The sequence below is a fragment of the Lactuca saligna genome, chromosome 4 (genome assembly GCF_052625555.1).
Source record: "Lactuca saligna cultivar CGN05327 chromosome 4, ASM5262555v1, whole genome shotgun sequence".
NCBI lineage: Eukaryota > Viridiplantae > Streptophyta > Magnoliopsida > Asterales > Asteraceae > Lactuca > Lactuca saligna.
Genome location: NC_136420.1, coordinates 135,211,704 through 135,236,870, shown reverse-complemented (window position 1 = coordinate 135,236,870; position 25,167 = coordinate 135,211,704). Strand labels below are relative to the sequence as shown.

Here is a 25,167-nt window from a genome sequence, read left to right as displayed (position 1 = left end):
GGTAGCGGTTCTTGATTGTGAGTTTGTTTAACTCTCTGTAATCGATACACATTCTAAAAGATCCGTCTTTCTTTTTGACAAAGAGCACCGGAGCTCCCCATGGCGAGTAACTAGGTCGAATAAATCCCTTATCCAAAAGTTCGCTGAGTTGGCTGGATAATTCCTGCATCTCGGCAGGAGCCAACCGGTAGGGTGATTTAGCAAGAGGGGTTGCTCCTGGAATAAGGTCGATTCGAAATTCAACCTGTCTCTCTGGGGGTACTCCCAGGAGATCTTCAGGAAACACGTCCGGAAATTCACATACTACGGGAATGTCTCGAACGTTAATCTCCTCCTTGGTTTTGTCCACCACGTGAGCCAGGAACGCCAGATTGTTCCTTCGTAGATATTTTTGTGCCTTGACACACGAAACGAGGCGAAGGTTCATGCTAGATTTGTCTCCGTAAATTACTAGGGTTTCGTGATTTGGAAGGCGAAGACGGACGGCCTTCTCATGACACATAATTTCGGCATGGTGGGGGCTTAACCAGTCCATGCCGATGATCGCATCGAAGCTCCTATTTGACACTGGCATTAGGTCTATTCGAAAAACGTGTTGATTAAGAGTTAGGGTACATCCGGTGTAGATTTCCCCAGTGAATTCGGTTTTCCCATTGGCCATTTCCACCGTATAGGCTTCATTTAGCTTTTGGGGAAGTTTTTTTAATAAGTGCTTAAACTTATTGCTTACGAAACTTCGCTCCGCTCCGGTGTCAAATAAGATGCATGCATATGCGTGGTTTAAGAGAAACGTACCGGTAACAACAGAGGGGTCTTGAATAGCCTCACTCTGACCCATGGTCAACATCCTTCCTGTTCCTCCATTTCTTAAATTGTTGTTGTTGGGACAGTCTCGGCGGATGTGTCCAGTCTTCCCGCATCCGAAGCAGGTGTAGCTAGGCCCTGCGCTATTGCCGCTGGCACGGGCGTTGTTGTTGTTGCGAGGGTTGTTGTTGTTGATTCCCTGATTTTGGTTATGGGGAGGGTAAGCCTTGCAGTACTTTGCGGTGTGACCCCTTCGGTTGCAACTGGTGCACTGAAAATCCTTGCATTCTCCATAGTGATGGAAACCGCACTTGTTGCATTTGGGAAGATTACCGGAATAAGGTTTGGAAGCATTTGAAGTGGCTGAGGTTGGGGCATGTGGTGTGGCTGGAACCGATGTGGTAACAGCATTAACCGCCACTGTCTGCTGCTTCTTGGAGGTGTCGGGGCCCTGGCGCCCCTTCCTCTTATTGTTCTTTCCCCTCTTGCCATCTCCTTCCTTCGTCTTCTCAGCCTCCACTGGCTTCTCTCCCTTTTTGTTGTTATGGTCGTACAACCTTTTTGCCAATCTCTTTGCACTGTCAAATGTTTCGGGGTTTGCAGCTATCACATTCCCTTGAATTGGTGATGTGAGTCCCCAGATGAATCGCTCAATCTTCTTTCCTTCCGAGGCGATCATACCCGGGCACAGCAGAGATAGTTCGCTAAATCTCGATATGTAGGCATCGATATTCGCGTTCTGCACAGTGAGGTTCCATAGCTCTTGTTCCATCTTCTGTATTTCGCCTCGTGGGCAGTACTCTGCCATTAACATTTCTTTCATCTCTGTCCACGGCATAGTGTTGGCTACAGGGAGTGTCATGGATTCTACATGTCCGTTCCACCAGGTGAGTGCTTGATCCACAAAAGTGCAGGCTGCGAACTTCACCTTCATGTGCTCAGGGCAGTCGCATATCTCGAATACCGACTCCACCTTTTCGATCCATCGCTTAAGAGTGATCACCCCTCCAGTGCCATTAAAAGTTCGTGGTTTGGCTTTTGTGAAGTCCTTGTAGGTACATGACTTGGTGGGTCCTTGATTCATTCCATTGTTTGAACTTCCGGCTCCTTTCCCATTGACTCCTCCATTGTTCCCTTGTTGAATTTGTGCAATCGCTGCAGTGACTGCTGCAGATACAGCTGCCTGGAAAGCGGCTGAGTCAACTTCAGGTGGGGTTGGTCCTGGGTTTCCGCGAGCAGGTCGGGGAGGCATCTTTCTGTCACAATACGGAAAGATGTTGAGGGTATGTTGTTTCGGTGAGGTCGTGATCCTACTGACTAGGTGCATGGTACGAACTTAAACACTACTACCATTGACCAATCAATAATAATTTCTCAACACATAGCAATTTGCAATATCGTAATAAAACACGTAAAAATTTATTAATATTATCCGCATTTGATACATGAAAATTTGCTCGTAGGAGCATACATGAGTGATACTAGTTCGACAGCATAACGACTCTATGAGTAGTGTAGTCACTTAAACATAGAGTCGGAGTACATAGCATATTTCCTAACGACCTACTATGATAAGTCTATCCCTAACCGCGATGAGTTGCGTCCTACTATAACGGTGAAATCATATGCCGAAGTGCTGAGCCAACAGCTGAGCCATCTCAGTCATGTCTACAATGACATCATCCCTCTCCAGCTCTGCTTGCACGGTACGTGCTTCCATGGCGAACAGTTGTTGCCGCAAGTCGGCAATCTCGGCTTCTGGGGAGCGATTTTCCCTCGCGGGATTCACTGGTGGGACGTGGTGATCCTGTTGCGCTTCGCTAACAGGAGATGCGACGTGATCTATATCCGGGGCCTGATCCTCCCCCATGTCATCGCCGGTCTCCTCGAACTCGTAGTCGGTATCCATGTATTCGTCAGGTTCAACGCCGTGGACTCCCTCCTGATTCCCCTCTGGTTCGTCTTCGAGTATCCCGTGTGCTCCTAAGGCTTGGTGAAACTGAATGCCCTGATGCTCTCCTTCCATGAAGACTGGGAGAAAGTATACGAATAAGCTATCACTTTCCTATGACTCTACCGCTATTCCACAAGCTAAACAGGCGTTCTCTTTTCGGTGGTAGGGGTATAGTTTTAGGTTCCCTAGAAATCCCGATCTCATCAGAACGTGCGTTAGTTATACTTTGGAGAGAGTGTAGTTGATCAGGCTACATCCACTCCTTGGTACCACTAAGAACAGTCCTGAATTAACCGAGACACTAGTATTATTTTTGTTTGGTTCGGCGTTAGGCTCCTATTCCTAGTGCAAACAAGGTTGTTTTATTTACTTGTTTTGTTCAGAGTTATGTTAGTCCCTCTTTTTGGTTTATAGTTGCATATCCATGTGTGGCTAGATATGCTAGTTCACTATAAACAAAGCTCTGATACCAACCTGTCACACCCCCGAACCGGACGGCGGAAACGTCCGAGGGCTATCGTGACTCATTGAATACCATCACAATGCATATACATGAAACATAACATTATACATCACCAACATTTGGAATGATACAACTGGTAGCGTTTACATTCATTACATTGTTCAAAACATTACATTCTCAAAAAAAATAACTGTTTGATACTACTTAAACCACAGCAAAACGTCATAGAGTACAAATCATCCTTCACCTTATCTGTTACCTGAGAATACAAGTATTTTGAAAAACGTCAACATATGAAATGTTGGTGAGTTCATAAGTAGTGTTTGAAATCCAATGTATTGTTTGAAAACCATCAGAAAATCCGATATTTTCTAAAAATAGAATAGTGTAAAAGTATGCGAAGATCCATGAGTATGCTTGTTTGAATTCTATAGATGTAAGCGTAAGAGTTGTGAAATTCGACCGGTAATTCATAACTGTACTTGTTGAAAACCCTAGGAAAACCCGACGTTTTCCTATCACTTTGCTTTACTTAGTTTGTAAACTGTTGTTTCGTTGCGTTAGAGGTAATCGTTGAGCTCCGGAGGCATTGCGAGTACAGTGGGTGGTGAAGTGTTGTGACGTGCGTTAATGAAAACGTCCCATCGACAACCTTACAAGCGATCCCTTAGGCGTCACTCGTAATTATTCACACAACTCAATCCTCCCGGACTTGTGTAGTCCCATGACCGGAGGGAAGGAGAGAAGGTGCGAAACCCTCGGTATTTCCCCGCGTCGTTCAAGACTATTGCAATTGCGAAGGGCCTGAAGCCCAATCCCGCAATCGTGAGTTCCCGACTTTACTAGCAGCACTGAAGGACCCTTGGGGACCAGCAGCTTGTTTGCCATTGAAAGTCCTTTTACGTTATGTCGGATCGGTAAAACCCAACACTTCGTAAGAGAGAGAGGTCTTCGGGCCTTAAGATCAGGTCATTGGGCTAGCTAGGCTCAACAAACAAGATTTTACACTTTTGGGGCCCAAAGGTGGTGCGTAGACGTCTGTGCACACTCGCATGTATAGTGACTTCCCAATCGTTATTAGTTATGAATCGTAATATCGTAATGTCATAGTGTCGTCGTGTTAGTAGTTTCGGATTTTTATTGGTTCGAGACCGAACCAATTCGTTTGACAACGACTTTTGGTGTTGTAATGTATTGTATTTCGTCGATAGTCGTGGTACCATCATTTGATCAAATTGCATGTATTGAACTAGTCTTGAGAATTTTTCTGTTTTCAGCCCCTCATTATTTGTAAAAATTTACTTTTTCAATCCTTTATTTAAAACTTTCCGGTTTGGTCCTTAAATCGATTTTCTTGACATTTTAATACCAAAAATTATTGAAATTAATATTTTTCAGCATATTTTTCATTGAAGATAGTTTAAGTCCTTGAAATTTCAGTTTTCTCGGTTATAACCCATCTTTTCGCAAGTTTGACAATTTTGGCCCAAATTGAAATTTTTTTGCAACTTTAGTCCCCTTTAATTTTAAAAAGCATTCTAAACCTTTGAAAAGGACTTGGATCACTTATAGTCCACTGTTTTACAGAAAAATGCAGTTTTGGCCCTCCAAAACAGAAAATTTCGCATATTGGGCCTCATTGGGCCGAAAATGTCATCTTTAGCCCATTAAGCTTGGAATTTATGATTTTAACCCTCCAAATAGTATATTTTCAGAAAATACATTATGTAAACTGTTTTGACTCATCTCACCCATCAGATTTCGAAATAATTCATTTTAGGCCCTTCAACTTTGTATTTTCAACATTTTATGTCAAAAAAATGAGTTTTTAGCCCAAATTAAGTGTTGTCAAGCCGTTTGGCTATTTTTCTTAGTATACTTTGCATGTAGTAGTATATTTTATGCTATAATAAAATACATATCTCGGTTTTTAGTATTTCATAACTAGATCTAGCATCAAAATCATACAAAACATACATATAAGCATAGAAATCAACCACAACATACACATAATGATGGATCTACACCTTTGCTTGTATTCTCCCCCACAAAAACTTATGAAAACTGAAAATAAGGGGGGGTATGAAACTCACCTTGGGTGTTGATTCGGTTTTTGAAGAAAGAATGGAAGAAATGAAGTGATTTTTGGCCTTTGCACTCCTTGATGAAGTTTTCGAGTTTATGGAGTTTTCTAGAGTGCAAGATCACGATTTTTGCATGGATTAGGAAGGGATTTTGATAAAACAAGGAATACAAGTCATAGATCCAAGCAAAACCTTACCTTAGATGATGATTTTTGTGGAAGAACTTCCTTGAATGCTCCCTAAATCTCGAGATTTTGGATGGAGAAGAAGAAAGAAGCCTTGAGTGATCTAGAGAGTGTTTGTGAGAGATGTGTGTGTGTGTGGGTGTTGCTCGGCCGAGAGTGAGAGAGAGAGGAAGAAGAAATGATGTTTGAGGTGAGGTTTGCATGGAGACATGAGTCTCTTGCATGGAAGTCCAAAAGATAAAAGTGATGTGGCATGAGAAAGTCAAACCCTTCTCTTGGGCTTGCTTTGGGCCGAGAACATGGAAGGAGGAAGGAAAAATTTGGGCTTTTTGCTCCTAAGCCCAATATTAGAGTTAGTCTTAGGTATTTATTGGCCTTATAAAATAAAATTGTGATTTTTATGTTTTAATAAGCTAGATTGGGTTAATCATGGATCAAAGCTTTCAATTTATTTCATTCTAGGCCCAATATGGCCCATAATATTGAAATAAATGAATGTGGGTCCAATTAGAGCCCAATTAGGGTTCTAAACCCATGATAGTCCAATTGGAAGCTTATTGGTCCATTTGGATCCAATAAGGAAGTTCTAGTCCAAAATGGACTTAACAAGAACTTCTAGGGTTTTCCAATTGCTTGATGTAGTGAATTGGGGTTTAGTTTTCCATTGAGTAAGCATCATACATGCTTTTGAGTTTTTGATTTCAACATTTACTTGAGTATAGTGATTACAAGACATTAAAATTTCTAGTTGTGACATCATCCCCCCGTTAGAGGGAATTTCGTCCCGAAATTCTGTTTGAAAGCTAGATTTGAGAAAGCTAGAATAGGTGAGGGTACTTTTGCTTCATTTGGTCTTCGCGTTCCCAAGTGAATTCTGGCCCACGCTTTGCGTTCCACCGTACTTTCACGATCGGGATGCGACTCTGCTTAGTACGCTTCACCTCCCTGTCCATGATTTCGATTGGTTCTTCAACGAACAGGAGATTCTCATTGATTTTGATTTCGTCAAGGGGAATGATGAGTGTTTCATCTGAGAGACACTTCTTCAGATTAGAGACGTGAAACACGGGGTGTACACCGTTTAGCTCTGCGGGTAGTTGCAGTCTGTATGCTACTGGACCAATCCGAGCGACGATTTCGAAAGGTCCAATGTATCGCGGGTTCAGCTTTCCCCGTTTTCCGAAACGTATAACCCCTTTCCAGGGCGAGACTTTTAACAGTACTCGGTCACCGACCTGAAATTCTAAGGGCTTTCGCCATTTGTCAGCGTAGCTCTTTTGTCGGTCACGCGATGCTTGCAATCGAGCTCTGATTTGAACGATCTTTTCCGTGGTTTCACGGATGATCTCCGGTCCCGTTAGTGTTTTGTCTGACGCATGCGTTCTTGCCAGCTGGGTGTCACCCACTTCAGCCCAACATAATGGTGATCTACATTTACGCCCGTACAGTGCTTCGAAAGGAGCCACCTTGATGCTCGAATGGTAACTATTGTTGTATGAGAACTCGATTAAGGGTAGGTGGGTATCCCAAGACTTTCCAAAGTCTATCACGCATGCGCGGAGCATATCTTCCAGTGTTTGGATGGTTCGCTCGCTTTGACCATCCGTTTGTGGATGATAAGCGGTGCTCATATCGAGGTTTGTTCCCATCGCCTTATGGAGTGATTGCCAAAATCGGGACGTGAACCTACTGTCCCTATCCGAGATGATAGATGTTGGTATTTCGTGGAGTCTCACGAAAATGCGTGAGTGTATAGTCACTTTCATCTTACACATAGATATGAAGTATTTTATAAAATACGTGCTATGTGTATGTATGTATATATATATATATTATTGTTTATACGTGTGAGTGTATAGTTACTTTCTTCTACCGGCATAGACATGAAGTATTTGCTATGAAATACGTGCTAAGTGTTTATACATTGTTTGTTTACTAGAGATGAATGTTGAACGAATGTTTTATATAGGTTTTTAAATAATTTAAATTATATATATATATATATATATATATATATATATATATATATATATGTAATTTATATCTACAAATATGTTGGGTAGAACATGGGTAGATGAAATAGTTGGTGTGTGATGAAAGATGAGTTTGAGGATGAGACGAAAGATGATATAGATTATGAGATGAGGGTGACAGGTGAAAAATGAGTGAAACCTTTACCCAAACGATGGCCCCCGTCATTCAGCAGAGTAGGGATGACAACCACAGACTATTCTAGACAGTCCAGTGGAACACTAGCAAGCTCGCAACTTGTAGGTGTTGTGGACTTGATGTTCACCGGTGTACTCTAAAAACACTGGCAGCTATAGATTTAGTGCCTCATAATAAAAGGATGGTAGCTATGGATTTTGTACAGTGTAGATAAACCATGGTAGCTATGGATTTAGTACTATGAACCTTGGTAGCTATGGATTTAGTACTATGTAGATTAACCTCCGGCAGCAATGGACTTTGTGCCAATTCCTTAGGAATGAATGAAGAAATTATAGTCGATTCTTAGGGTAAAACCTTAAAAAATAAAGAAGATAATGGGGATGGGTAATTGGGTTGATTGTTTAATGATTGAGTATAATAAATATATTATTGTGGGTTGAAAACCCTATATGCTCACCAGGCTCCCAAGCCTGACCCACTCAGTTTTCTTTGCATTACAGGTAATGGCACAAGAATATAAGTTGGTGGACTTGACGAGAGATTTTGGATTATAAATCAGTGGTTATAAATGACTATTGTAAAGTCTATTTTATATTGTTTATGTTTTTGATGTGTATCGGAACATGACATCCCGAGGTTTTTTATTATTTAATAAAATACATTCTTTTTGAGAAATATTTTTGATAAATGGTTATCATATTTTGTGTTTGGGAGAAATTCCGCAACTATTTTCTTTAAAAGATAACTCTGATTCTAAAACAAAACATAAACAAATCGGTCTTTTCTGGCCGTGAAATTGGGGATGTCACACTAGGGTTTCATATTTAGGATTTAATAAGGTGGAGGTTAAAGGTAAGAGGTTTTGAAGTTGAGTTAAGGCCATTAAATAGGGTCCAAGAACCTAAATTAGGGTTTACACCTGACTGGAGTATGCCCTGTATACTCTTGGTACGCCCAATATACTCCAAAGGGCACTAACAACCCCCCTGCTTAGTACGTGATGTGTGTAAAACTCACTTAGTTTTAATCCTACTTTAATTATCAAATAACACACAAAAGGCAGTGAACCTATCAATTGTGGTATAGCTAAATAAGCAGGGTATCGAACACAGGGAACGGCAAATTAAATTAAAAACTAATTCTATCTAGATTACTTTAGCAAATAAGGGTTTTTCTCTAGTTTTACAAGACTAGAAACTTATTAAACAAAACTAATGCAAGGCTAGAAAAGAACAAATTAACTAGATTCAATAATGGGAAAGAAACTTCTGTTTAGTTCAACTCGGTTAACTTTATGGTTGCTTTTAAGGTAATAGTGCAATGGATTAATTCTTTCGTTGGTTACCGATTCAAGTGATTAAGTTGTGTTCACTACCCTAATCCTTAGCAAATAAACTAATTCAAACAGTGGCCAATTGCTTAACTTAATTATATTTACTAGATTAATTATTCGGGTTAAGTTAGACTTGCAATAGCTAATTAATTTGTTATTCTTAATTAACCTCTTGTTCGATAGTCATCTTACAAGCTTGCACATGAATTTACTCAATTTTCTTATTAATCCTAGTTTCATATTCATTAATCCTAGACATATGATATAGTGGTCACTTATCATATGAGGTTGATAATTAATAGATTTTCATGCTAATCAATTATCTTCCTATTAACAGAAAATAAATTATCATTCATACACAAGGTTCTTTAGCAAGCTAAAATAACAATTAATCACCAACTTAGAATTAATCCTACCAATCAATCAAACCATATTGTCAACTTTGTATCCCCAAACAGAAGTATAAAGAAATTAGTTCATAACTAAGGTGAATAACAGCAAACAAATAAGTTCAAGTTGCTTAATCATATTGACAAAACAAAAGAATTAAGTAGAATGATGAAATTACGCCTCAATTACTCCCGGAATTGGATTCTAGCTTCTTTGGTTGACTTCTAGGGTTCTTCTGGCTTCTTTTTCGCAGCTAAACACTTCTCAAACTTCCCAGAATTCCTCCTTTTCGCATTATAGAGTTATCTTTATATATGCATACCGACTCGTCGAGTCATATGGTGACTCGTCGAGTCCCTCTCACATTAGTCGTAACCTGATAACTGTCTTGACTTCCGAATGCTTATCTTTCTGAATCCGCGACCGGACTCGTCGAGTCAAGAGACAACTCGACGAGTAGAAGCCTTTTTTGGTTGTTTTCTTTCTTCTTTCCACTCTTGAGCTCTTAACCGCTTCTCTTGCTCCCTTTCGCTTCCGAGCTTCATCTTTGGACTGAAAAACATAATTTAACACTTTTAAGTACCTTTTGTCCATAATATGCAACAATTTAGCTAATATATGAATAATAAACTACACTTAATACACACTAAATATGCACATATCAAAATACCCCACACTTGTCTTTTGCTTTCCCTCAAGCAAAACTGAATTTTAACACATTAGAACCACATATAATAACTCCAATCCAACCCAGCCATTATGCCAAGACCGCAACGCATGCATTTGTGTCTAAAATTCCTAAAAACCCCCCATACTTCAAATACTCACAATCCTCATAAACATTCGCCCACTCACCCCGAACTATGCTCATTTTATGCAACCCTCCGAATCCATCCTCAGAAAACCTCTTTACCCTCAAGGTATTTTTAATTGAGCAACCCAAGCATACATAATCTAGAATTACAACTTTTCGATACCACTTTGAAGCTCTTTGGAATTCTTCACTTGCTTGATAATTTGATCTTGGATAACTTTGAATTCACCACCTTTGTTTGATTTCTTTGGTATCTTCAACTTTTTGGATTTCTTCAGAATTTTCAATCTTCAAATCTTTACTTTAATTGCTCTAAAAATTCTTCAAACTTTTTCTTGTAATTCTCTCTCTTTTTTTTTACATGTTCCTCACTTTTTTCACTCAAATCCCTACATGCTTAAGCAGGGGCGCTCAATCTCAACCTTTATTGGCTAATGATAAAAATATTCCTGGATACATTTCAGGTTTAGGCTGCTAAACATATTGCATCCCTCAGGCTGAGCAAGGTCGTGTTTTTGTCTCATGATTTCATTGAAATAAGGAAGCCACAAATGCACTAGAACGTATATAGGCTCAACTAAACATTTGGGTTGTCATGCAATTATCAACACAATTCTAACATGGAATCCAAATTTTTTACCAAAATTTCCTAAATTAGATCCTAATTAATCCTTTTGGTATGCAAAAAAATTTTAAATTTTTTTTAAAATTGACTATTATGTAACCAACCCCCTACCCCACACTTATGTGACGCAATGCCCTCATTGCATATCATGCATAGAAACATAAAAATAAAGAGGGAATTGGAACAAACTCCCCTGGGATAGCAGTGGATAGGTTGATCACTCTCATTTAAGCTCCATCTTCAATAAACTTCATACATGGAAACAATCTCATCCATGTATCGTGTGGGTCGCTCTAAATATGCGAAAATCGGCGTAAGATCTTCAAGAATGGATATGGAAGTGGAAGGATGCAAGTGGTATAAGTAGTAGCATCAAATCAGCAGTCGTTCGGTACAAAAATATATCAACTCGTCGAGTCTGATGATGGACTCGCCGAGTAACAGCGCGCATTCGCAAAATATCTGGAAATACAAAGCGACTCGTCGAGTCAGCTTAGTGCACTCGACGAGTTGGCACCTGAATGAAAAAACTTTGGTATGTGGCAACTATTTGAGTCTCTAACAACTTCATTAACGCTTCCTCACATGCGGACTCAATCGCTCACACTCCTAAAACCGAACTTGACACTTTGACGTTAAAAACTCGCTTCCTTGACTCGCTCTCACACGTAAAAAACATCCATGCTTTACCTCATCCTAAGCAATCAAAATGCAATCCTGAAAATAACTAAAGCAAACAACTATTAAACAAAATAATATCTTAAAGCATACACACCAAAAATAAAACAAAATAAAAATGCAAATCGTTTAAACACAAAAACACAAAAATTAATCCTCATCCTCCTCATCATCGTCGTTGGCGCCACTTCCTCCCACTCCACTTTGGCGTGCACTAATCCTCTCGTCCCACGATGGAATATATGGATAATTCCCACCATCAATATGTGGAATATTGAAGTGGTCAAAAAGTCGTATGTGGGATTGATTGCTAAAATTTAGCCCCCGCGCCATTTGGTCTTGCATCCGCCTCATCTCTATATTGTACCAATCCATTGGTACATCTTCAGTCTCTACCGGAATCACTGGCGGCTCATCCTCCATATCCCTTTCCCTTCGCGATCGTACCCTCCTTCCCGGTGCTTCGGGACCTACAACCGGGTCATCATTTGGGATGGCATAATGGCCACCACCATAGTCTTCAATAATTCGGGCCCTGCGGAAAAGAATGGAATTAAATGGGGGTGTCGGGATCAAAGTCATAAGGTTCCAGGCACCACGGTTCATCAACCCGAATGAATTAGCCAATCGGGTGACAAACATGCCTCCATTGATGCGCGATGTTTTGCGATCTTTGACCGCACCCGCTGAGAGGTATGAAGCAATGCACCACGGGATGTTGCAAAAGACGCCTGGTGTGATAATGCTCCAAAGGTAGAAAACATCAAGGTTGGAAACCTTGTCATCGTCCTTCCTTTGGTTGATGGTGGAGGAGATAAGGCGGTGTATGAGGCGGTGGGTCGGGGATCGGATGCTCCCTTCCTGCGCAGACTTCGGGATATAAACTTTATTCCCTATAGTGTGCCACCAACCCGTGCTAGTAACCCCATCGGGAAACACCATGTGAGTGGTTGCCAAAAAGGCCCGAAAGAGGTTCGTTGAAACCAAGGGTTGATCATAAATCCCTAGCCGGCAAGCAAGATCCACCACCGAGCATTGATGATACTCGCCCCCAAGACAAAATGTGAAACTTGTCGGATGATACAAATCCACTCCACCGGTAAAAGATACCGTGGAGAAGAACTCCAAGCAAAGCTCCAAATATACCGGCTCTTGCATGCGGAAGACCCGGCTCCATCCATCACATATCATTGACTCGCCGTCATGTTGAAACTCCTTTAAAAGGTATGGAGCTAATTCCTCTTCATATCGCACCGTTTGCAACCATTCCCAATCAATTCTGTTCGGGACATAGACCTCCTTCTTTTTAATATCGGCAAGCTTCTTTTTCCACTTCCGCATTGTTGAAGCGGACTCGATTTGCGGGAAATTTAACCATGGAAATTCCTCTTGGCTACCCCTTGAAGATTGTCCTCTTCTAAACATGATTCCTGCAAAACATATAAACCATACCCAGAAAACACAGAATGTTAACAAACTGAACTGTTTCTGCAACTCGACTGGACTCGTCGAGTCCATGCCCGACTCGGCGAGTCGCGGGACCTGTACGAGTCAGTCGACGGGTCTCACAAAATTGAACCATGTAATCTCTAAATTCTTGCAAGGGTTTTGTTCAGGGACTTCCTACTAAGTAATAAGGCCACAATAAACGTTCAAAACAACAAGATTCATGACAAAATCGAAAACCTAGAATTTAGTCACTATTTCAAAAACGGGTTTTTTCATGAAATTGCAAGTGTAGATGGCCTTATAATCACTCTCTATCTAGAAAACAAGAAGAAAGTTGTTACCTTTTTAGTTTAATTCTTGAAGATTTGGAAGAAAGGTTGAAGAAGTCTTGAATGCTTGAGAGAGGATTGTACCCGGCGAGTGTAGTGTGAAAACTGAACTTTTAGGGTTAAAACCCTATTAGATGGAAAAGTAATTTCGAAAATGTTTATTTTTTTTCTGTAAATAAGCTCGACTCGTCGAGTCAGGGTCAGACTCGGCGAGTCCCAGCGAGCAGTTAAAATTTTTTCTGAGCAGTATGTACTCGTCGAGTCAGGGTCAGACTCGGCGAGTCGTTTGTAAAACATTTATAATTTTTAAAAATTTTGTTATTTATTCAAAATATTCTCACCCCACTCTTAAGCTAGGTGCTCCCTTAAGCAGACAAGTCCGATGATTTGGAAGATTAAAATTGAAACACAAAACAAAAACAATAAATGAAAGAAAACTAAAGAGTAAAAGAAAGCAAACTCTAACGACGGGTTGCCTCCCGCCAAGCGCTTCTTTTTGAGGAGTCATTAGCTAGACTCCTTCCCATTTACGTTTTGTCATCTTCGAGCATCGGGAATGTACGCCTCACTTTTTGTGGTTTATACTTAGTCTTGTAGGCGTGAATCTTCTTCTTGTAAGCCCTTTTCAATTCATATCTTCTCTTTTTCGCTGTATCATCCTCAGCTGGTTGAGCCTCTCTTTTCCTCTTCTTCTTTTTCAACCCATGCTTTTTCACCATTTCTTGAACCTCCTTTTCTTTAAATTTTAACTTCATACTCCATATTGGTCTGTGCTCTCGGTTTAGTAGTGAATTGGTGAGCAACTTCCGCTCTGCTTCCATTTATGGCTTCATCCTCTTTTGTGCTCGACTCTTTTCCAAATGGCATCGTATCAAGGCATGCCACGTTGGCGTGTTGGACCTCCATTCCTTTTACTTCTTCTGCCGATCGTTCTTCCAAAGAATCACTAACAGTAACTGAATCCAGGGTATGTGAAGAACTGTCAACAAACAAATCAGCTTGGGTCAAGTTTTTCTCCACATCAACTGGACTCGTCGAGTCAATTATGTCGACTCGGCGAGTTGGGTCGGGTTCCATCAATTCTGGATCGTTGTCTGAGTCGGCTCCTTCCAGTAGCTTTTCTAGCTCCTCCAAGTCTTTGTCAGCATCTGCAACTTCTTCGGAGTGTAGCGTGAACTTAGTTGGGTCTTCTTTTAATAAAATGTCAAGCTCTCTTTGCAATACCTCATCATCTAATTGGATAAATGAGATTTCTTCTCTCTTTTCTTCTTCTTGCTTGATCTCTGGATTAGCTTTAAACATCACCGACTCATCACCCACTCTTAATGTCAAAGTAGACTCGGATATGTCAATTAGGGCACATGCGGTGTTTAAGAATGTTCTTCCCAAAATAATTGGTATTTCGGGGTCTTCTTTCATCTCCACCACCACGAAGTCTACTGGGAAAATAAACTTGTCTACTTTGATAAGGAGATTTTCACATATGCCTTGTGGATGAATAATTGTTTTATTTGCCAAATGGATTCTCATATTTACCGGCTTTGGTGCTGGTAAATTCAGCTTCTTAAAGAATGAATAGGGCATCAAATTAATGCTTTCCCCTGAATCAGCCAAAGCTCGTGTAGAAACATCATTGCCAAATTGGCACGGAATTACTATATTACCCGGATCACCCTTCTTCTCAGGCAGCTCACTCATTAATATCTCCGCGACTTCAGCAAGATCTTTCCTGGCAGCAAACAGACCTTTAAGCAAGTTAAAGTATTTGGGAGTTTGGAGCATTATGTCCACAAATGGCATATTGACTTGTAAAGCTTTGACATGCTCCATGAAGGTTCTATAGGCTTGAACTTTTTCTGAAGGAATGGCTCTGGATGGGTATGGCAAAGGAGGATTGTATGGCTTTAGAAAACTGGTTTTTTTATCATTCCCGACTGGACTCGTCGAGTCCATTTTGGTGACTCGGCGAGTCGGATCGAGTTCTTCTCATTCTGGTTCTTCTTCCTTTTCTGCCTTCCCTTTGGAAACCCTTAGTGCTTCTGCCAATTCTTCTTCACCGCTGGAGGTTATAACGATCACGTTCTCGTTCCTTGGATTGGGCTGGGTGTCGCTCGGAAGTTGGCCCGGTCTTCTTTCGTTTACTTGATGTGCAAGTTGGCCCAGCTGTTTCTCTATGTTGAGAATAGAAGCTTGCTGATTCTTCAACATGTTTCTGGTTTCTTGCATTGCCACATCATGATCACTATGCCTTTTCTCGGACGCGCTTATGAATTTTGTAAGTATGTCTTCTTGTCCGTCACCGGTTCTTCCTTGTGATAATAACCCCTCTCCCTCTGCTTATATTTTTCTTCCTTAGCCTTTCTGTACTCTTCGTATGGGAGCCACTCCTTCTTCGGTTTCCTCCAGTCTTCATCATATCTATCGCCGCTGGAGTAGAATACTTGAGCTTTCTTATTTCCATTCTCATCTCGATCACATTCCTTGGTAAGATGGGGACCGCCACAATTTTCACATCCGACTCTAATAGCATGGATCGTTTGATCCATTTTCGTCATTCTTCGGTCTAGGCTATCGAGTTTAGCTATCACCGCCGCCATACCATCGTTTACCGAATTTACTGCTCCGCGACTCACTTCATTCCTCGGGTTGTGGTATTCTCTAGAGTGCCTAGAGAATTCTTCAATTAACTCCTTTATTTCTCGAGGTGTTTTTCGAGTGAGTGGGCCTTGTGAATCGAGTAGTTGCCTCGTGGTGACATTCACTCCATCATAAAAGATAGAGACCTCTTGTTGACTATTGAGATCGTGGTGGGGGCAATTTCGAAGTAGGCTCTTGTATCTTTCCCAAGCTTCATATAGGGATTCGCCGGGTTGTTGCTCGAAGTTGGCAATGGATTTCTTTAGCTTGGCTATCTTGGAAGGTGGGCAGAAGTGGTCTATGAACTCTTCTTTCATTTTGGCCCATGTAGTAACTGATCCGGGAGGGAGTGACTTTAACCATTCCTTTGCAGCTCCTTTGAACGTGACAGGAAGCATGCGTAGCAGCTGGACCTCGCGGGGCACATTAGGTACATTGAAGTAATCCGCCACGTCATTTACTTCATCTAAATGCTTATAGGCGTCTTCATGATCTCTCCCGTGAAATGGTATCTCCTTGAGTTGAGCGAGAATATGGCCCTTTAGTTCAAACGTAGCGGTAGCGGGGATTGCGGGTTGCACAAGTCCCGGGCCAGTGTCATCACGCATCCTTTTCTTCCACTCCCCCATGGGGATTTCGTCAATATTAGCCATACCGGTGGCTAATTCTTCTTCAAACTCGGATATGTGCTCGCTTTCTTCGTCGGTCTCGTATTCGGTGTCTTTTGGAAGTAGATCTTCGGTTGTCAACGACGCACTGGATGCTCCTGCTTTGCTGCTCCTCTTCTTGCCAAAAACGGATTTGAAGTTTTTGAGTGGTGAGTTCTTTGAAGAAGCGGTTTCTCCAACGGTTTTGCCCTTGTTTCTTCTTAATGCGGTTTCCGGATCTTCAAGAGGAGGAATTAGAGGCGTAGCAGATCCTCGGGTCATGAACTAACTGCAACCTAAAACAAAACAGAACGCGTAAAAAAGAACAAAAAAATTAATCTGATTCAGCGTCAGACTCGCCGAGTCGGGGCGAATGCACTCGGCGAGTTCACGTTAAAATCAGTGTTTTTTTTTTTTTTTTTTTTTTTTTTTTTTTTTAATTAAAACTTAAACAAAAATTGAAACGGAAATTAACTTTGTGTAAGATGAATCTTACACAAAGGATCGATTGAATTAGAATTTAATGCTAATTTTAGAACCGTTCCCCGGCAACGGCGCCAAAAACTTGATGTGTGTAAAACTCACTTAGTTTTAATCCTACTTTAATTATCAAATAACACACAAAAGGCAGTGAACCTATCAATTGTGGTATAGCTAAATAAGCAGGGTATCGAACACAGGGAACGACAAATTAAATTAAAAACTAATTCTATCTAGATTACTTTAGCAAATAAGGGTTTTTCTCTAGTTTTACAAGACTAGAAACTTATTAAACAAAACTAATGCAAGGCTAGAAAAGAACAAATTAACTAGATTCAATAATGGGAAAGAAACTTCTGTTTAGTTCAACTCGGTTAACTTTATGGTTGCTTTTAAGGTAATAGTGCAATGGATTAATTCTTTCGTTGGTTACCGATTCAAGTGATTAAGTTGTGTTCACTACCCTAATCCTTAGCAAATAAACTAATTCAAACAGTGGCCAATTGCTTAACTTAATTATATTTACTAGATTAATTATTCGGGTTAAGTTAGACTTGCAATAGCTAATTAATTTGTTATTCTTAATTAACCTCTTGTTCGATAGTCATCTTACAAGCTTGCACATGAATTTACTCAATTTTCTTATTAATCCTAGTTTCATATTCATTAATCCTAGACATATGATATAGTGGTCACTTATCATATGAGGTTGATAATTAATAGATGTTCATGCTAATCAATTATCTTCCTATTAACAGAAAATAAATTATCATTCATACACAAGGTTCTTTAGCAAGCTAAAATAACAATTAATCACCAACTTAGAATTAATCCTACCAATCAATCAAACCATATTGTCAACTTTGTATCCCCAAACAGAAGTATAAAGAAATTAGTTCATAACTAAGGTGAATAACAGCAAACAAATAAGTTCAAGTTGCTTAATCATATTGACAAAACAAAAGAATTAAGTAGAATGATGAAATTACGCCTCAATTACTCCCGGAATTGGATTCTAGCTTCTTTGGTCGACTTCTAGGGTTCTTCTGGCTTCTTTTTCGCAGCTAAACACTTCTCAAACTTCCCAGAATTCCTCCTTTTCGCATTATAGAGTTATCTTTATATATGCATACCGACTCGTCAAGTCATATGGTGACTCGTCGAGTCCCTCTCACATTAGTCGTAACCTGATAACTGTCTTGACTTCCGAATGCTTATCTTTCTGAATCCGCGACCGGACTCGTCGAGTCAAGAAACAACTCGACGAGTAGAAGCCTTTTTTGGTTGTTTTCTTTCTTCTTTCCACTCTTGAGCTCTTAACCGCTTCTCTTGCTCCCTTTCGCTTCCGAGCTTCATCTTTGGACTGAAAAACATAATTTAACACTTTTAAGTACCTTTTGTCCATAATATGCAACAATTTAGCTAATATATGAATAATAAACTACACTTAATACACACTAAATATGCACATATCAGTACGCCCAACGTACTCTTATGTATGCCCCGCGTACTAGGCTTAGCCCTAAAACCACCAAACTTCTGAATGCCATAACTTCTTCGTTCCAACTCCGTTTTCGACGATCTTTATATCTAAGGAAAGGTGTTGAAGAGCTCTACAATATTATCTAGATATCTTAGACTAAAAACTTCTCGAACAAAAATTCATATTTCATGCAAGAATCCGACCTATGACTTTTCCCTTTCTACCCTTCAACCCTAAACACAATTTAAGGGTTAAATCCCTTAACTAAAATGACCTCCTTCCATAAGGACTAAACTTTGCCTCCTTGAGGCCCAAAATCTTACACAATCGACTTCAGGCCCACGATCCAGAAATGGTAGGAAACAGGATGTTACAATCACCGTTTCCCTTACCGGAATTGAAAGTAGTTAAGAGACCCTTTAGGCTGGAGGGAGTCATGCTAAGCTTGCCATGGACCACATAGGAGTTAGGATTTGCCATACTGCTTCAAAATTTTGCCATTTACAAGGTGTGAGTTGTCATTTTTGTCATGTTGCACTCATGGAACGGTGTGCAAAATTTGCCAAGTAGGCAAATGCTGAGTGGTTGTCGAGACTACTCCACATAGGCTTATCAACATGAATAATGAACATGCTTGTGAGCGCAACATGGCATATGTTCCAACATCTATAATATAAATATCATTTGAATCAAGGGTAAAATCCCTTTATTAATCATCAAGTGTAAGGTGCACTTTATGGACAAAATAAGGGAGAGGTTGTCTCATTCACATGCTCGTGCAACCCTATTTAGGGCTTAATGGTTTGGGACGTGATTCTTTTTGAATGACCGAACATTATAAAGGGCACTGGCAAGGTGCTATAGTGTTGATTAGGTTTTGGAGCTATAAGAACCAATTACTTACAACCTCTTTGTTATTTCTACTACCAAGCCATAAGATAGAAAAAAAAAAAAAAAAAAAAAAAACAAGTCTATAATGGAATCAAGAATGTTTTCATTTCTTTTCTTTTTCACACTAAAAGCCATTGCATTCAATCAATTCATGAAACCCCAATTGATCCACCAAGTTGTAAAGTACTTATATAGCCGAGAATCATCTAGCCATGAGAAAACGTCGAGCACAATACTGAGACTAATTTCATCATATAAAACATTCCCCAAAAACTTTTAAAAAAAGTTATATTTCTTTTGTCTATAAGCTGATTAATTATAATTATTTATCGATATTCCATAATCCATACGATTGAGGAAATATTTTATTGTATCGCGAATGGCGGTATACGGCGTCGGTGACTCGGTGTAGATAGTTGCATTATTTTACTTTTATTTATATTTTTTAACATAAGAAAAAAAATCAAATCCAAGAAGAAAGTTGAAAACTGGAAATAGCAAAAACGAATCTGGAATTACTAATGTGAAGGCCTCTATAATTTATCGAAACACGCCACTAGCATTTCTTCTGGTTCCTTCCTTTCGCGTTTCCCTCTTTGCACTCGATCAAGATCTCGCTTTCACTCCGATCGAAGATGGAGTGGAGCTCCAATGGATTCATCCCTACCATCTTCATCTCAATCGTCTTCTTCATCTCATCTTCTGAATCATTCTATCTACCTGGTGTTGCTCCTCGTGATTTTCAAAGGGTACGTAATCTCAATGTTTTTGCTGTTCGTTGGATCTAATCTCTACATTTTGTTCAGATTCAATTTGTTATAGTCGCTAAAGCCGACATGTATCTATCTCTTTTTACAACTAATGACTCCGATCTACTGTTCTAGTTTGTATATAGGCTGTGATCCGTATGAATCGAGTTTGGATCTAGGGTTTTGGGTTTTATGTTGAATTGATATTTTAGTTCAGTTGCTTATGCCCTTGGTATTGATTAATTTTCTGAAGGTGTTGTTTGCATTATGCTAGTACTTATCTTCCTAAAACATCGAGTTCAAAGACATTTTTTTTGTGGAGAATGTTGCATATAATGCAATTGGATATGTAAAAAAGGAAAAGTAATCTAGTATCATGAATTAATGTTTTGAGTCTTCAGATAACGATTACTATGTGCGCTTTTTTCCTCGGAATGGAGTGGATATTTTCGTTGATTTAGCCAATCTGATTTGATTTTCCCTAGGTGATCTATTCTCGAACCACATTTGTTGTATATTGATCTTATGAGTTGATGCTAACCCTTGTAATACTGGAGAGATTACTGGTCATATTCCTCTTTATTTTATCATATTTGTAGCTATTTTCTGTAAGATTGTTAGTCTATTGTAGCTTGATAGAGTTTATGACTAATCTTACACTCCTTTTCACCAGGGTGATCCTCTTCAAGTAAAAGTCAACAAACTATCATCCACAAAGACTCAACTTCCATACGACTATTATTACTTGAACTACTGTAAACCAAAGCACATTCAAAACAGTGCTGAAAACTTGGGAGAGGTGCTACGAGGTGATCGCATAGAGAACTCAGTATACACAGTAAGTGATTATTACTTACCCTACATTTGTGCCACGTGTACTTTTATGATCTAAGCTTCTATTTCCATTTCAGTTTCATATGAGAGAGGAGCTTCCATGTAAGGTTGGTTGTAGAATAAAGCTTGATGCCCAATCTGCAAAGAACTTCAAGGAAAAGATTGATGACGAGTATCGCGTTAACATGTACACCCCATTTTTCTAAACCCCATTTATCTTTATATTACACATATCAATCACATACCCATTTTTTTAAATCTTTGATATGAAATTACAGGATTTTGGATAACCTCCCAGTTGCTGTTCTTAGACAAAGACGTGATGGAAGTCAGTCAACCACTTATGAACATGGTTTTCGTGTAGGCTTCAAAGGAAACTATGCTGGGGTGAGTTTATTTTTTTTTTCTTTTGTTATTATTATTTAATTGAAAGTTCTCACTAGATTATTCTTGTATTTACTTCTCCAGAGCAAAGAGGAAAAGTACTTCATCAATAATCATCTCAGCTTTAGAGTCATGTTTCACAAGGATCTTGAGACTGATTCTGCTCGAATTGTGGGGTTTGAAGTTACTCCAAACAGGTATTTGATTCCCACTCCTGCCTTACTTTTCTAAAATAAGGAGTTTTTGATATTCTGTAGTTGAAGAGGGGAATGGAATGGTGCATTATGGGCGACTGAAAAAAATCTTGTTTGTTTGCCACAAAGGAATGTAATGGGGCATTCCTTCTCTGGCTGATCTTCAATAATATCATTTTTTTTAAAGCAAATGTCAAATTTTCAATTAAGTTATATCTTTTATTTTCCAAAATTACCTTTTTTATAGTTCTAATGTAAGAGTCACGGTGTTAAATTTTCTATTTTGTAAACATTTTTTTAATTAGAAAAGTAAATTTCCCCTATTTGACATACATATTGTTTATATTTTAAATAACATGAAGTATGTTTATATACAAGTATTTAAGAATATATCTTTATTTTTACAAAGCAACATTGTTTCTTCATCTATCAATGTAATTTCATTTAAATTTCTAATCACACATAATAACAAACATATTTCAACTCCTCATTCCATTCCTTCAACCCAAACCAAACACTACAACAAAACACAATGCTCCATTCCTTTGTAATTTCATTCCAATCATCATATACCAAACATACCCTTATCATCTTTCATATCATTATGATTGTTTTGTTAATAGTATCAATCACGAGTACAAGGAGTGGGACGAAAAGAACCCTCAATTAACAACATGCAACCAAAACACCAAAAACATAATCCAAGGAAGCACAGTCCCACAAGAAGTGGATACAGACAAAGAAGTCGTCTTCACATACGACGTGACTTTCAAAGAAAGCGAGATCAAATGGGCATCAAGATGGGACACGTATTTACTCATGAACGATGATCAAATCCACTGGTTTTCAATCATAAACTCCCTAATGATCGTCCTCTTCCTCTCCGGAATGGTAGCCATGATCATGATGCGCACTCTCTACCGAGACATCGCCAATTACAACCAACTCGACACACAAGACGAAGCCCAAGAAGAAACCGGATGGAAACTCCTCCACGGAGACGTATTCCGTGCCCCTCCCAATTCCGGCCTCCTCTCCGTCTACGTCGGAACCGGAATCCAAATCCTCGGAATGACACTCGTCACCATGATCTTCGCCTTGCTCGGATTCCTCTCCCCGTCCAACCGCGGCGGTTTAATGACCGCCATGGTCCTGTTATGGGTCTTCATGGGTTTATTCGCCGGGTACGCCTCTGCGCGATTATACAAAATGTTCAAGGGAACGGAATGGAAAAAGAACACGTTGAAAACCGCGTTCATGTTTCCCGGGATTCTCTTTTCGATTTTTTTCATTCTCAACGCGTTGATATGGGGGGAGAAGTCGTCGGGTGCGGTTCCTTTCGGGACAATGTTCGCGCTTGTTTGCTTGTGGTTCGGGATTTCGGTTCCTTTGGTGTTTGTCGGGAGTTACTTAGGGTTTAAGAAACCGGTTGTTGATGATCCCGTGAAAACAAATAAAATCCCGCGACAAGTCCCGGAACAAGCGTGGTATATGAAACCGGTGTTTTCGATTCTGATCGGTGGGATTCTTCCATTTGGAGCGGTTTTTATCGAGCTTTTCTTCATTCTGACATCGATTTGGTTGAATCAGTTCTACTATATCTTTGGGTTTTTGTTTATTGTGTTTGTGATATTGATAGTGACGTGTGCGGAGATCACGGTGGTGTTGTGTTACTTTCAGTTGTGTAGTGAGGATTATCATTGGTGGTGGAGGGCGTATTTGACTGCGGGGTCGTCTGCCGTGTATCTTTTTCTTTATTCCGTGTTTTACTTTTTTACAAAGTTGGAGATTACGAAGTTCGTGTCGGGGATTTTGTACTTTGGGTATATGGCCATTGCTTCGTATGCGTTTTTCGTGTTGACGGGTACCATTGGCTTTTATGCGTGTTTGTGGTTCGTAAGGAAGATTTACTCGTCTGTCAAGATTGACTGATTCATGATCATGATGATGATGTATATGGATATGGATATGGATATGGATGGATGTGAGGAAGATGAGATATGTAGTGAAAGTGAAGTAGAGGTAAAAGGATATGGTACGAATTCTGATATGCTAGTTTCTAGAGTAGGGATTTGTCTTTTGGTCTTGTATGTTGCCTGTTTTGGTCCTCGAGCTCTTTTTTTTTTTGAATAATAATTATTAATTGTTCTTATTTTCTTTACAAGTATGGGTTTAAGTATATGTGAATGTGATGGTGTATTTTGGTTGTATGAGTCTGGGATTACCAAGTGTTGAAAATTAGTCATTATTGTAATGTTAATGTCTAAAAGGATTAGCAACTGGATATTTTGTTTAAGATAACCTGGATTAGTTGATTTTACAAGTTTTTGGTACTTAGGTTGACATATGTTGTCGACTTTGCATCATCCGGGTGGTGGTTGGTGAATCAAATTTCAAACAATATTATTTTGGAACAAAACTTGCCTGAAAAGTTCTCTGTAGGACGTGTTAACTAATTTCTATTTGTTGTGGGTTGCTCTCAGTTTTGTGTGCGTGTAAGGTATACCTTGTCGTGTATGATGGGATGGGTCTTCAATGGAGATTCAATATGAAACACCTACTATTGATTTGGAAACCAAGTACTTATGAAACCGTATTATAACACATTGATATTGATAGTTAACAGGCTCTAAAGGGCACTTGAAGGTGGAATACGTAATTGAAACTGTACTTTTTTTTAGGGAAATTGAGCTAACCTAACCTGTATTTTCGACATAAAGGATGACTTTTTTCATTTAAATAATCACATTCTCCCGAACATATATGTTCCGGAGAGCTCTCTGGAATTCCAGAGTACGGTTCCGGAATACAATTTCTTAGGTTTATTTTATTTTATTTTTATTTTTTTTAATTTAATTAATTAATTAATTAATTTTTTTTTTGCGAGTAACATGTGGTTTTTCTTTTAGAATAAGTTTTGGTTTTATATAATATATAAGTTTTGCTTTTATAAAATATATACTTTTTGGTTTTATCAAATATAAAATGCATTTAAAATCAACAAACAACTAATAAATACATAAATTAAATAAATGATGTGTCTGTAGGTCATATTACAAATACGATATTTAAATTATCTTTGTCCTTGTATTCCAAAAAATTTCCGCTAGTCGTTTTCGATAACCAAAAGCCTATGGATCGGTTTTACCCTCTATAGAAATCGATTTCCCGGTGATCAAGCCTCAAGAAACCAACACAAAAACACCCCACAATCCCCTATGTGTCAATTTGTTGAGGTACGTCTGGGCCTCTAGGGTCTTTTCCAGGGTCATTTTGACGCTCTCAAGTGGGATTGAATCAGTTAGTTTGATACTCCATTAGTTGACTCCCACTAGCAGTTTGTGGATGCGGGTTGTCATACGTATAAACAAATTCTTATTTTCCGAACAATAGCCGCCTTTCAATGACTATCGTATATGGTCATTTTGAATGTCTTGTGGTATGTTGATTGGGATGTAAAACTACAAAAATGATAGAAATAATTAATTAGTATATAAATACTTAGGTAATGTAATACAAACAAAATTATACCGTATCACATTCTGCCCAAGCTGGGTAAACAGACCCGTCAACCATGTCACTCTAGTC

The 25,167-nt window shown here is 39.3% G+C and overlaps 1 protein-coding gene across 1 annotated transcript; it reads left to right on the top strand.

Moving 5' to 3' along the window:
* Positions 1 to 19,967: 19,967 nt before the first annotated feature.
* On the top strand, positions 19,968 to 23,658 carry LOC145042848 (transmembrane 9 superfamily member 7-like). The gene is made up of 6 exons (XM_078991349.1): positions 19,968 to 20,167; positions 20,841 to 21,005; positions 21,079 to 21,188; positions 21,280 to 21,388; positions 21,470 to 21,582; positions 22,203 to 23,658. Exons 1-6 carry the CDS (start codon positions 20,054 to 20,056, stop codon positions 23,509 to 23,511), a joined length of 1,920 nt encoding a protein of 639 aa, XP_078847475.1. The 5' UTR covers positions 19,968 to 20,053; the 3' UTR covers positions 23,512 to 23,658.
* The last annotated feature ends 1,509 nt before the right edge of the window (positions 23,659 to 25,167 follow it).